The sequence below is a fragment of the Kryptolebias marmoratus genome, linkage group LG3 (genome assembly GCF_001649575.2).
Source record: "Kryptolebias marmoratus isolate JLee-2015 linkage group LG3, ASM164957v2, whole genome shotgun sequence".
Lineage (NCBI taxonomy): Eukaryota > Metazoa > Chordata > Actinopteri > Cyprinodontiformes > Rivulidae > Kryptolebias > Kryptolebias marmoratus.
The window spans coordinates 8,489,533-8,503,633 of record NC_051432.1 but is presented as its reverse complement, the minus strand read 5'-3'; the positions used below and the strand labels follow the sequence as shown (position 1 = coordinate 8,503,633).

General features: G+C 40.0%; 1 protein-coding gene across 2 annotated transcripts in view; it reads left to right on the top strand.

The window, feature by feature from the left end:
* pax5 (paired box 5) overlaps positions 1 to 14,101 on the top strand; it is a 76,625-nt gene that overhangs the window by 29,766 nt on the left and 32,758 nt on the right. For both annotated transcript variants that reach the window (XM_025003709.2, XM_017421767.3), the window contains exons 2-5: positions 1,476 to 1,641; positions 5,927 to 6,124; positions 6,775 to 6,839; positions 10,475 to 10,600. In XM_025003709.2, the coding sequence (XP_024859477.1) occupies positions 1,476 to 1,641; positions 5,927 to 6,124; positions 6,775 to 6,839; positions 10,475 to 10,600 (555 nt within the window). The remainder of the gene's footprint in view (positions 1 to 1,475; positions 1,642 to 5,926; positions 6,125 to 6,774; positions 6,840 to 10,474; positions 10,601 to 14,101) is intronic.

Sequence of the window (14,101 nt, the reverse complement as noted above, 5' to 3'; positions counted from 1 at the left end):
TAGACGCTGAGGCGGAGAATCTAACCCAGTAGGTTCGATGCTCCAGCGAAGGTCTGATCACCGCCTGCTGCTTAAATCCTGGCTGGTCTCATCAGTGGTATGAGGAACACCTGTGGAACAATAATTAGTGGCGCCGCCCAGAGGGCGGAACCAAAACCCAGATCCTCACAAGATGAAGGCCGACACCTTTGGGATTGATTCACTGAAAATGTGGCTGACATTTTTTAAACTCAAACTTCTTGCTTTTAGTGATGTTTTGTGATTCAACGCAGCTGATAGGGTCAGATTACAGTTTTACCATCTCTTACCAGAAGAAAACTGCTAACACAATCATGTCAGTGATCAGCTGATTTACATTTTAGGAATTTTTAACTTGTTATTTGGCAGCACTGTGGCACAGATGTTAGCGCTGTCGCCTCACGGCAAAATGGCTACAGGTTCACCTATCGCCCTTTTAGTGTGAAGTTTGCATGTTCGCCACATGCACAACTGGGCTTTCTCCAGGTACTCCAGATTCCTCCCAATGACCAAAAATCATGCATGTTAGGTTAATTAGTAATTCTAAAATGTCCCTAGGTGTGAGTGAGCATGTGAATGGTTGTTTGTCTTGTTTGTCCCTATATGTCCCTGTGATGGACCTGTCCAGAGTGTCTCACACAGTGACTGCTGGAGATAGGCACCAACCCATAAAGGAGAAGCGAGTAAAGAAAATGGATGGATGTATGTTTCAGTTTAGCGACATAGCACTGAAGATAGTATAACACTGTGACCGTCTGCAAATATTGGAGACACAAAATTGCAGGAAAGTTGCAGGAAAATATGCAAATTTTCACTTTTAGTCTCACGTAACACATTTTTGTACGCACGTAATGCAAACAGATTGTGACATTCCTGCAAACAACTTAGATTTTTTTTGTCAAAATTTAGTCACAAAGTGTCAAACCATGTCTCAATTTGATCTTAAGTTGTTCCTTTTTTGTTGCCAATCAGTCACATTTTTGTTTTATCTGTTGCCAAACCCTCCCAAAGTTGTTGCACATTTCTTGTATTTTCTGACTCACACAAATTAAATTGAGCAAAGTTGCAGACAGTATCTGGATGCCCCACAATGACTGATTTAAGAGGAAAGTTTCCCCTGCATTCTTGGAAAATGTTCGAAATTCCTGCGAAACAAGAACAAAGACCTTCGACTCAAGTGAGAAAATTGGGAACCCTCAAGAACGTTGCAAGACATTGTAGGAAACTCCGTCACCAATGCTGTTTGTAACTTGTCGCCACCAGTCGCAGCCCTGTGAGATAGAGGCCTTAGTATTTGTTCTGAGCTTAAGAGTAGATGTTTATGAAGCCTTTATGTGAAGTTTCAGTTGCTGCAAACTAACCTAAACTCTAACAATACTTGATTTTCTGGCGGTTTGAAACAAACTGAAACTCCATTTCCTGCCACTGATTTTATCTCATATCTCTTTTTTTTCCAGGACACGGTGGAGTGAACCAGCTCGGAGGTGTGTTTGTAAATGGCAGGCCCCTCCCAGATGTGGTCCGACAGCGAATAGTAGAGCTTGCCCATCAGGGCGTCCGGCCCTGCGACATCTCACGGCAGCTACGGGTCAGCCATGGATGTGTCAGCAAGATACTGGGCAGGTAAAAACGAGCGCAAACACCAATATCTGTGCAGTCACAGCCCAGAAAATGTTCACTGTGCTCAGTTGGCTGGAGACTTTGGGGAAGTGAGCTTTAGACAACTGGAACAAAAGTACAAAGTGCTTAGTTGCCACCTTCATAAATATTTCAACAAAGTCTAATTTGATGTGAAGTTAATCTGTATGGATTTTAAAAGCAGTGTATCATATATTGCAGCCTAATTACTAATAACCAAAGATAATGCAGAGCAGAGAATCAAAAAAATCAACAATAAACCAAAAGGAAAAATTTATGGCATAGAAATCCAAGAGAATAATACATAAAACAACCAAGATAGTTCTATGAATATAATTCAAACATAAAGTAAGAAACCAAACCAAAACACAAAAATCAGAAATCCTAGCAGATTTTTTGAAAAATAAAAGTAGACTGACTTTTTCCTTTGGTCTCATTCTTGGGTGGGTGTTGTTTAGTTGGGGTCTGAATGATGGAGTGGTTGGTTCGCTCTCTTGCTTCATCAGGAAGGATCCAGGTTTGACTCCCAGCTGGAGTCTTTCTGACTGGAGCTTGTTTGTTCTCCCTGGGTTTTCTCTGGGTACTTCGGTTTCTTTCCACAGGCAAAAAACAAGCATGTTTGCTTAAATGGTGACTCTAAATTGTCTTCATAGGTTAGAGTATGAATGGTTGTCTGTCTCATTTGTCTCTATGCGACCCTGCGATGGACTGATGATTTGTTCAGGGTGTACTTCGCATTTCACCCAATGACTACTGCTAAGAAACAACAGGGTCCAGCAATCCTGCACAGAAACAGGCATTTAGTTGGTTTAGTGCTGGTTAAGACTTGCCAAGCTCTGATATGTGTTTCCATTTCTTCATTTTGTATTTTAAGAAGTCAGTGTCTTTGTCTTTACTTATCTTGTATTTCCTCACTTCTTCTTCTCCTCACATTCTTTTCTATACTTTGCTCTTGCCCTTTGACCTTCCCCTGCCCTCTGTATGCTGTATTTCCAGCCTCACCCCTTTCAATATTTCTGTGATTCTGCTCACCGACCTTTTCTCTGTCTGTCTGGCTGGCTTTTTCAAAGCTAAATTCAAGAGCAAATCCGTGCTCGTTCCTTCCCCCGGAGAAGAAAGGTTGACAAAAGGGAAAAAGATTCATCACTTTTTGGAATTAGCATCAAAATGAAAGTGGTACCACATTTCTGCACCTCCCTACACTATCCCAAAAAAAGAGAGAAGGTGAAGAATGGGAAAAAAGACAAGAACAAGGAGCACAATCAAAAGGAAAAAAAGGTGTGTTAAGGGAGAAGACTGCGGCGAAAAGAGAAATGAATGAGAGACAGAGAGACCATTTGTGGGGATGGAGGAGAAGGATTAGCAACAGCGACCCTCAGCTATATCAAAAAATGTGTTGCTCATTGTTCTCCCATGCCTCTCTTTTCCTTTTTCTCCTGTCTTTCTCTCTCTATCTCTTTCTCTCTCCCCCTTCCTGGCCGTTCAACTCACTGAAGCGTTACTGTGAGGGGGGAGGAGAGGGGATCGAGGGGTGGAGGGAGGGAAGGAGGGTTGTTTTATCCTCTCCTCTCTGTCTCTTCGGTGCCAGCAGAACAAAAACACCAACTCTCTACCACCCTGTGTGTGTGTTTGTGAGTGTGTGTGTTGGCTCATCGTTGAGCAGGATATCAATAACCACGCTCGTTTATTCACCGATGATTCAGCTGTGAATAATTTAAACCGTTTTCCATTTGAAAATAGATTGTTTTTCCTTTAGCTGTGTTTATGCTCCAGCTGTGAAGAGTCAAAAGGTGCAACACATGAAACGCACACACACACGCACACAGGAAGAAAGACAAGGAAGCACACACTTACAGGAACTCACATCTTCACGGAAAGGATTACTCTACCGTACAGTGGAGAGAGAGCAGCAGGTTTAAGACTGACTGACAGCCTGCATCCTCACACAACATCCCCCCCTCCTTTTTTTGCAAGCTGTGCAGAGTGCTCACTGTGCTCCCACCCCCTGCCCTCGTGCCCCCTTCTGCATGCAAATACATTGATGGAATAGCCATGGTGGACATGAAACGCTCAAATCTTCCTACCTCTGTGTTACCGCTGCGTGAAGCTGCATAGGAAAACAGCAGCGATCCACAGATCAACTCAGGCGTTAGGACTATCAGGTTACAGGTGATTCAGTCTCACATTAAGCAATTAAGCTGACATAGAAATCTGTGACAATTGCAACATTATGTAACTATGTCAGAGTGGGTTTTATGTCATCTGTATTTATAAATTGACTTAAAATCAGTCAATAATGAAAAAAAAAAGAAAGAACACGAGACAACACTAAGAATACCAACAGAGTGGTCGATGGTAAAATCAGCATGGACACTTGTTTTTGACTAAATTCAGTGATTACCTCATTAGACACAAATAACATTTAAGGCTCCCTTCATACTGGATGACGACACTAATGTGCTTTATATATCCTACAGGGCCTATTATAATGTGGCTGGATTGTGACAAATTTGGAAAACCTTCAGAGTAAAGGCAATCATGACGCTGCAATAGCTTTAGTAGCTGCTGCTATTTTCAGCGGTCCTGAAACGCTCTCCTGCACCCTCACAATTCTTCACCTACACAATAAGTCAGCAGCACATTCTCACAGCTATTCTACATTTACATAAATGATTGTACCATGTCCCGGGCCCCACCCTGGCCTGACCCTCTTGGACTGCATCAGGATGCAGCTTGAAGATCACCCCATGTTAGCATGAATGGTTTGTAGCCTAGGTATGAGGCTAGTGTGGTCAGTTTTTCCTCCAAATTCTCAACAACCAAGCTGCACCGGAGCACACAGGCCCTACGTCACAAGCTGAATATGCTGCTACCATGACCCAGGATCTTGATATGCTGTTAGCATGATGATAAAACACCCCAACCTCACTTCAGATAAACCCTCATCAACTTATCACCGTCCATCACATGTAATGTGGAGCCCATTCCTAAAACAAACCTTACCAAGACCCTGCAAAACCACCCATATATACCCATAAAGCTAGTCTTTGTTTTTGTATCAGGAGGCTGATAAAACCCTCAGATTATGTTTCTCAAAATAAACTTGTTCAAATGTTCAGCAATGTTGCCCCTTCAATCAAGAGGGAAGACAGTATTCATAATTTAAAACTCCTCACGCTAAACTGCAACTGGAAAAAACTTTAAATAAAGAATAATGAAAAACAGTGGATTTTCACAGATTAAAAAACAAAACATGCTTACATATCAAAAGATCAAATTAAATTGGCCTTTTTCTTTTAGATTAATAAGAAAAACAAAAACCTGACGACCCTTTTACAAATAACATCATGACCCAAATAATGTGGAGATTTGAGGGGATGGTGAGTTGTGGGGTGCTTTTTAAAGAGTTTAAAAATCAGCCAGAGAGAAGTGTGTATCCAGTGTAAAACGTTTGCCCTAAGCCATTCATGAGAGTTTGCTAGCTGTCACGACCCTTGCAGAAGGAAACAACCAAAAGAACAACACTATGTAATCCATGCAGTCATTATTTGGCAATATGTGATAATATTTAGGCAGCAATAGTGATATCATTTGCAATTCAGTAAAAATATATATTTTTTTATTTTTAACTTATATACCATGAAACCATAGTGTTTTTCCTGGAGGATTTCTTCAAAACTCAGTTTTAAAGCTTGGGACTCTGCAGTTTTTAAATAACAAAAAAGTACATTTTTCACCTTTTTAAAAATCCTGTAGTAATTAATGTGGCATCAGTTTTTAACAACATTCAATCTCTGGGCACTTTATGTCAAGAGATACCTGGGAAAAGTTACATTTGATCAAGTACTTGGCAATGGTTTAGAATAAAAAAAATAATTTTTAAAATAAAAAATAGAAGTTTTTCAGAACAGGACTGCTTTGTCCTTAAGTTGGGGTGGGAGAACATGAAAAAAGAAAATGATAGTAAAAGAAAGCAATAAAAACATTCAACACTCAATAGATTGGTTTCTGCAGTAACCACAAATCAGCTCTGAAGCCAGAAATATCTTCATGGGAAAGGATTACAAAATGCAAATTCTAAAGAAAGATAAATAAAACTACGATACTTTCAGGGATTTTTCACTCAGTTGGAATGAATTCCACTTCATGGAGAAAAAAAGAGTAGGAAAAATATAATTAATAACTAAAAACTCTTTGTCTTGTTTTCCAATCAGCTTCTTGTGTTTCCATCTCAGACTGATGCAAGCATCTTGTACGTTCAATATGGCAGGTACTATGAAACGGGCAGTATCCGCCCCGGGGTAATCGGGGGCTCCAAACCAAAGGTTGCTACACCCAAAGTGGTCGACAAGATTGCCGATTACAAACGCCAAAACCCCACCATGTTTGCCTGGGAGATCCGGGACAGGCTCCTGGCCGAGAGAGTTTGTGACAACGACAGCGTCCCCAGCGTCAGCTCCATCAACAGGTACCGCAGTCCGTGTAATCTGGGTGTTTGCTTGAGTTTCAAACTGTAGCAACAGGTATGGAGCGTAGACAGAGCAGGGGACAATATAAATGTGTGGGTTTATCGGGATGGGAGGGGAAAGGAGGATTGCAAAGAGGGCCCCAGTCTCCATATGTATGAAGTGGCTGCAGCTCAGTGGTTCTACACGATGCTACAATGACAAGCCTTTCCTCTGAGCACAGAGGCAGTGAAAGAAAGAGGGATGGTGAAATAAGAGAGAGAGAGGGCGAGCCAAAGAGGTGGACAAAAGGAAGGGAAGGTGTGCGGGAGAAAGGAAAGAAACAGAAGACGCAAAAGAAAGGAGAGAAAAGAAAGGAAATGAGCAGAGAGGGGAGGAAAAGAGGAGGAAAGGATGAAAAAGGAAAGAGGAAGAAAAGGCTTGCATGATCAGCCAAGCAGGAAGTGTGAGGCCCCTCTGCCATGTCAGCCTGCCTAAGCCACTTCACACAACACACACACACACACACACACACACACACACACACACACACACACACACACACACACACACACACACAGTGCTGCTCCCACGGTGGTCATGTTCTCTCTGTCACTCAGAATCTCTCACACAAGCCTCTTCACACACTAATGTCTCCTCTCTCCTCTTGCAGGATCATTCGGACCAAGGTCCAGCAGCAGCCTGGTCAAACGGGCTCAGTACCGACTCATAACTTAGGTAGGTCAGAAATAATTTGTAATAGAATTTTTTTTTTAACAGATCTCTAAAGCAGTGGTTCTCAAACTCTTCTGTTTTAATATAATGAGTACTAAGCTCTTCATGTGACAGACAATAAAAAAACAGGAGGCTTTTATTTATATTCGACGTAAACAAGTAAACTGACCAATCTACTTCAACACCTAACCTTACGACCTTAGGACCTACTTCTTGATCTTGACTGAAATGTGCCGGCCTTGCATTTGAGTTCTGCTACAAACTATTTCAGTCATTAAAGTGATTCAAGGAGAACCATTGAAATACAAAAATACACCAAACCCTGGTTGAAGAGTGTGGTTTAAGATGATTTACTTTCATTGCTGAGAATGGCACCACATACACTCCAGTCTTGGCTCTTCTTCTGCCTCACAAGAACTGAAGACCAATCAGAGATGGCTTCAATCAAATTTCCTTGCTGTTTTGTACCTTCCTTTGCTAGCAGGTGCAACACGGGCTTCATTGGTGTTGCTTAAGTAGCCACAGACGCATCTGTTAACCACCGTCCTCTTCAGTTTTTCACAAAGGTTCTCAAAATATTCTCCATTACAGTTTTGTTTCAGATAGTTTCTATTTAGAGCCAAGATTTTATTTTCCATGAACCACTCATCTTTTGGGTCTTTGCATTATTACATCAGAGTTCAGAAGATGATGGGTAATCAGCTTGTTATTTAACTTCTTAACAATTGATATCAAAATGTCTTCTGAGCATCACTACAGGAATCCTGACTATTACCAATGGTACTACAGTTTGAAAATCATGACTTTTATATGTGCACTGGACAAAGCCATGCATTAAAACTTTTAACCTTAATGTTATTCATGATACAATCTGTGCCACAGGCTTTACCATATAAATGTCACATTTCTAAATTTGTTTTTTTTTTAAATTTGTCTGTAGCAACTAAGTTGGAGGATTTTGATTCTTGTTATCAGTGTGTTGGGTACAGTGAGGTTTTGTGACGTCAGTTTAGTTCAGATGGCTGAAGACAAACACTGACAAAAGTGTTCAGCCAGAGTTAGACTTCATTTGTAGTTTAGTGTCTGCAGGGCTGACTGCACACTCCCCTAAAAATCTTGTGAGATAAAAATTTTGTACTTTTTTACCTTCCAGGAGGGTACACCAGGTCCTTCGGTGAACGATCCTGTATAGGCCAAGTGTGATGACAAAACTCCCATTTAAAGGGGGCGCCATACACACAACAGATAATGAACACCACAGGCAATATCTTACTTGTTGTAGATGGCTTTTTGAACTAACTCAGTTTGGAGAAACAAAGTTTCATTCTGAACAGACTGATGACCTAATGGCTAGTCTGAGCGTTGTCAAGACCAAAGTGTACTTTCTTAAAACAACTTCAAACCTTCAAAAAGTTATAGTTATTCAGACTAAATCTGTTTTAAAAGCCTCTCCATAACCATCAATGTCGCATTACACTGTTATTTACACTGAGGTTTTGGTTATTTGCAAATAGAGGTAGTAGCAACTAGCTGTAGCACTTTAGATGCAATGTAAAGTATTTTTTTTGCAGGAAGCTGGTAATATTTCTATCGGATTAACTGGGTAATCTAAAGTTTACAGGAGTGTAACAGTTCATTAAAACAGTGTTTGCATTAGCCACTTTGAAAAATGAATAAACAAATTAATTGGTCTCGGCTGCTAACTCATCAGAGTTAAGCTTTGATTTCTAAACTTGAGGTTGTTCAAAGAGCAATCTACAACAGGTAAGATACTAATTGTTCATAACCTCTCAAAAGGACTTGACTTCTCCAAACTATCCCTTCAAGTCAGTCATGGCAATAGCTAGAAAAACGCACATTTTAAATAACATCATTTTGCTAAAAGATCAGAGAAGAGTGTTGTACTGTCATGTAAAATGACAAAAACTCCTAACAATATAAACAGTATGATCTTTATTTTTGCTTCCATTTAAAAAATTGTGTTTTTTTGCAGACAAAAGCAATTTATTATAACCATGATGGAATCATTATTTCCTTTTACTCCATGAATATCTCAGACAAGGAATAAAAATGATAACCTTTTTCCTCGGTTTCTTACTGCTCTCTGCAGTGGATTGTGCCTCGGTGTCTCTTATATCTTCATAATCGCACATTGTCTTTTAATCTAAATTAATTTTACACACACAGCTCCCTGACTCATGCCTTTTGCGCACATCAAGCAGATACACCCACATACATAGACACCGAGATGCAATGAGATGTACACTCTCTTTCACACACACACACACACACACACACACGCTTACAGATTACACAGATAAATGGCTCCCACTCCCAGGCGGAAAATTGAACATTTGGATTTGCAGAATAAGAGCGTTACGTTGTGATAAAAAAAAAAAAGAGTGAAAAGAAAGAGAAAATCAGATAATTGAAGTGCTAAATCAAGTGATGGGAAAAGAGGGGCTATGCATTCATTATACTCTCTCTGTCGTTAGCTAAAGAGTAACAGCTCGAAAGGACTTTGATCCCTGGGTTTGTGCTGTTTTTTTTCTTATTCCCTGTAAGGTCTTGTCTTTCCATGTTCGTGGGGGTGGGTGTGGATGGGGGTCTGCTGGGAGAGAGGATTAGGATGTCTGTTGCCACACCTTTTCTGTCCCTCCTGGGATACCATACTGTCACTCAGACTGACTTCCGTTTACAGATAAGAGACCAAAGAGTGACTGTATGTTTCAGTTTCTGCCCGTGTGTCAGGGGGTTAAAGTGTGTGTGTGTGAGTGTGAGAGTGTGTGTTTGACTGAAGCAGGGACAAGTACGCTGTTGTGTCACCCAGCGAGGAACTTTTCTCCTCCAGGGGCAAGATTAGAGGCAGGAGTGAAACACAAGCAGAGCCCCGTCGATGTGCCGTCTCCTCCAGTTGATTTGGTCAAGACCAGTTTTAGGAAACCTGAAGTGAATTTAATTGGAGCTCACAAAGAGAAAATTAGTATTATCTCTCACCACCAACAAAGCCAAGTGATCATGTCATTACCCAGAATGTCCCCTTAAGGTTTCCCTGTAAAAAAACAACAATGACATACAAATACAAGATGGGTCTTCTAGTCTCACTTGATTTTCTGTCAGCAAAATAGCTTATGAACCACTAAATAGCGTTTATCAAAACTCTCAGAAATGTATGATTGGATATAAATCTACAACAGATTTATTTTGGAGTCAATCTGACTCCACAACTAACTTTAACAAAGACGCTCTAACTCAGTCATTTTTAGTGATGTGATACACATTTCTTCAAAGAATGTTAGTTTCATTTTAATTTTGGGTTGTAAGATATATGAAAGCTATTTTTGTTGCACCGTTAAAAAAAACCCCTAGTATTAGAAAACCAAAACTCCCTGTTATGGCCCCATGTTAAGAAGAAACACTTTCGTGTTTTGTGTATAATCTGCATATCATTTTTTATCTCGACATGAACGGTAACCTTTTCAGTTCTTCAGACTGACTAAGCTCTTTCAAAGGTCTGCTTGTTCCTCTTAGTCCAATAATTGGACAAAATATTTTCACTAACTGAACTGCCAGAACAGGAGAATGAGCATGCCGTTGGTTTTTCCTCACACGTCCTTTAAACCGTGTCGTCTCTGCAGCGACGTCCGTGGCCGCCACGCAGGTTTCAGCTGTGACCAGCGACTCAGCTGGCTCCTCGTACTCCATCAGTGGCATCCTGGGAATCAGCTCAGCTGCTGACGTCGGCAAGAGGAAGAGGGATGAAGGTGAGCAATTATCTTGTGTATTCTTCTATACCCTGGTGAAAATGGATTTTTTAAGGACCACACGCAAACACAAACTAGTTAAAGCAGAAAAAGCTGCACATGGACTTGAAGATAAAGACCAAATGATCTTCTCCTCCTCAAACCAGTATGGAGAGAACCCAGTGACAGATGTGTATAAGTGTGTGTGTGTGTGTGTGTGTAAACTCTAAAGTAATCATCTTCATAGAGAAATCCATGTTTGTTCACTAACAGTGCAGAGACCTACCTGAGCAGGCAATTTATGCACTATTGATCATATATGCTGCCACATTGGATCAATGTTGCATGTTGTGAACTTTTGTGTGTGTGCATTTATTTCATACATTTGTGTGTGCAGGATTGTGAGTGTGTATGTGTCAGTGTCAGTGGCATTAAAAAGCCATCACGCAGACGGTCTCCTGCGGTAAATGAGACAGGACCAGATGTTGGAGCGAAGCAGGGTGACAGAATGCCACTAGGGGCTATTTCACTCTCTCACATCCATTTGGTCTCTTTTTCTCCTCACACACACACACACACACACACACACACACACACACACACACACAGACCAACACACATACTGTATCGGGGCGTTTTTCTTTGCTGCTGAGGAATTTTCAAATCATTTCATTAGCAGGTTCCAGGTGAATCCCAGATGAACCGTGAAAAGCTTGAGATCACCTGTTTACCCATCAAAGAGACACAAAGACTGAAAACACACACACACACACATACACATAACACACACTCCCTATATGAACCCAACCCAGCTTTTAGCTCTAACAAAAATCAAACTAAAGAATCAGCTCTTTCACCAACAGTTAACAGGCGTCTCATTTTTTATTTCATGTTTCCAGTTTTAAAATATCAAACATTTAAACTGCAATTTTTAAGTGTGACGGTTCCAGTAAAAAGATATTTCAGCAAATTACATGGTTAGAAAAATTAAACATTTGATAAGACGTCTTGGAAGAAAACATAAACATGGGAAATGTGATTAAAAAACAAGCAAACACACATTTCCTTTACAATTTTTAAATACTAGTTGGTGAAACAATAAAAAATTTAGACGGTGATTCACGTACAACAAAGTTAAACAGAAGGAAAAATACAAATATTAAATCAAAGGGAATAATTTATATTTTATCTTTGTTTCATTAATGTAAATAAACCATTGCAGAGTAAGCAGCCTTTTTTTTCTCTTCTTTAAGCTTTTATACATGGTCCCGTCTCATTGCTGTTTCGGGGGAAAGAATGTCAACAAACAGAGGATTATTTAATTAGACACCACAGAAACATGCAGTTTTGTCCCACCTAATGTGAGCTTTACAAACAAGCAGATAAAACTATTTGCTTCCAAATTGTTCATCATCTTGTTTGCTTGAGCAAAACGCTGCAGCTGACAGGACACTGGCTGGAATTACAGAATTTAATGTCTACACAAAGTAGTAAATCAGAGAAAGACATTTGAGAAAAGAAAAACTGGTTAAGAGTAGTACATCTAAATACAAATACACCACCACATATTTCTAGTGGGTCAGAAGACAAACAATAGAATAGAGGTCCAGTTGTTTTTTGTTTTTTAACCTTTTTTAAATCTTTCTTTATACAGTTTGCATATATGACCAACTTTCAACATAGCCTGCATTTTCAGTATTTTTTAAAGAATGTCTCACTTTATCTTTATCTTTATCTTTATCTCCTTCTGCGTTTGTCTGTTAACAAAACATCTCACGATATAGTGGATGGATTTTACTGAAACTCTTGGGAAGCGATCACTGGATGCATATCTACAGCTGATTAACTTTTGGAGTCAACCTGATTCAAGATGGTTGCTACAGCTAGGCAAACCTATCAAACACAGAAATGTGTTTAAATTTAAAGATACTGAGCTAAAATTTGGTGTGGTGGTAGCAGAGAGTGATGCATGCAACAGGTGTTTAAAAAATTTAACATAAACTATTATAGGCAACTCTGTCTGTCTGTTAGAAAAATATCTTATGAACCCTGGATGGATTTTAATGAAACTTTCAGAAAGTAACCAGTGGATGTACGTCCACAACTGATAAGCTTTTGGAGTCAACTCAGCTTAAGATGGCTGCCACAGCTAATCAACCTTAGTTAAAACAAAAAGGACTAAAACTTGGCCAATTTTACAGACACTGAGCTAAAATGTGATGTGGTAGTAGCTGAGCAGCATCCCCAACACATACTCAGAGCGCTACACATTGTGCAAAAGTTTTGCACTAACTGTTGGCGTCAGACTTGTCTGACTGTTAGCAAAATCTCTCTAGAACCACAGAACAGATTTTAGTAAAACAGAAAGTAATCATTGGATGAACATCTACAACCGTTTGACTTTTGGAGCCAATCCAAATCAAGTTCACAGCTTATCGGCTTTAGCCATCACAAAAGTGACTATAGTGCTGTGAATTTTACAGATACTGACTCCGCCCCCTCTCATCGATTATAATGAGAGGGGGCGGATGAGACAATGTTAATTTAAAACCCTGGCATGAAATGTGAATGTTAATATGCATTCCTTATAGGAATGACAGGCCTTTAATTTAAGAATCAAATTAAGGCTACCTTTGGTGCATGTCTAAGGTATGACTTATTTTTTAAATTTGTAAAAGTTTGGTTTAATTTGAGACTACATTTGGTAAGAAATTTGTAGCTTCTCTTGAATTTGATGAACAACAACATCTTCAGGACTAAACAGCAAAGACGCCTCATGTGTTTCACACATGTCAGTCTGTAAATCAGAGAATGTGTTTCATAATTTACACCAGAACTCATCGTATCACTTCATGTTGGACTGAAGTGCTCGGGAAGCTTCAGTCGGGCATCACGTTGCCCGGTGTCACATTCTGCTCGTGTGTTTTTATCTGCAGTGTTTCTGTGGCGGAGGTCTGCGCGGTTGGCTCTGTGGTCTAATTAACAGCATTGCTAATCACAGCTTCCATTAGAGCAGCCCCCGCTGGATAATGACACACACACACAGCGAGGGGCGACAGCAGGAACAGCATGCACCGACATGGACAGACAAACAATGAAGCGGGCTTCTCACATACACGCACACCCATATGTTTACTGGTGCTGACATTCCTGCACACATTACAGTCACACATGAGGCCAAAATCACTCAGTTCTTTTGTTAACTTTATGACAATGTTTGTCTGAACAGGTCAAGGTTTTACACATATGGAAGTGAGACGCTGTTATTATGATTATTTATTAAACTGAGCATACAATTCAGTAGAATTCACCTGCTGCCATATAATTGATCATTTAATTGCTTTTGTGTTTGTTTTTCTTTCTGTCTGTCAGGAAAATATCTCATGAACCAGTGGATGGATTGTTATGAGATTTTCAGAAAGTAATCATAGGCTGTAAATCTACAACTGATTAACTTTTTGGAGTCAACCAACCATTCAATATGGCCACTACAGCTCCAGAACCTTAGCAAACACAAATGAA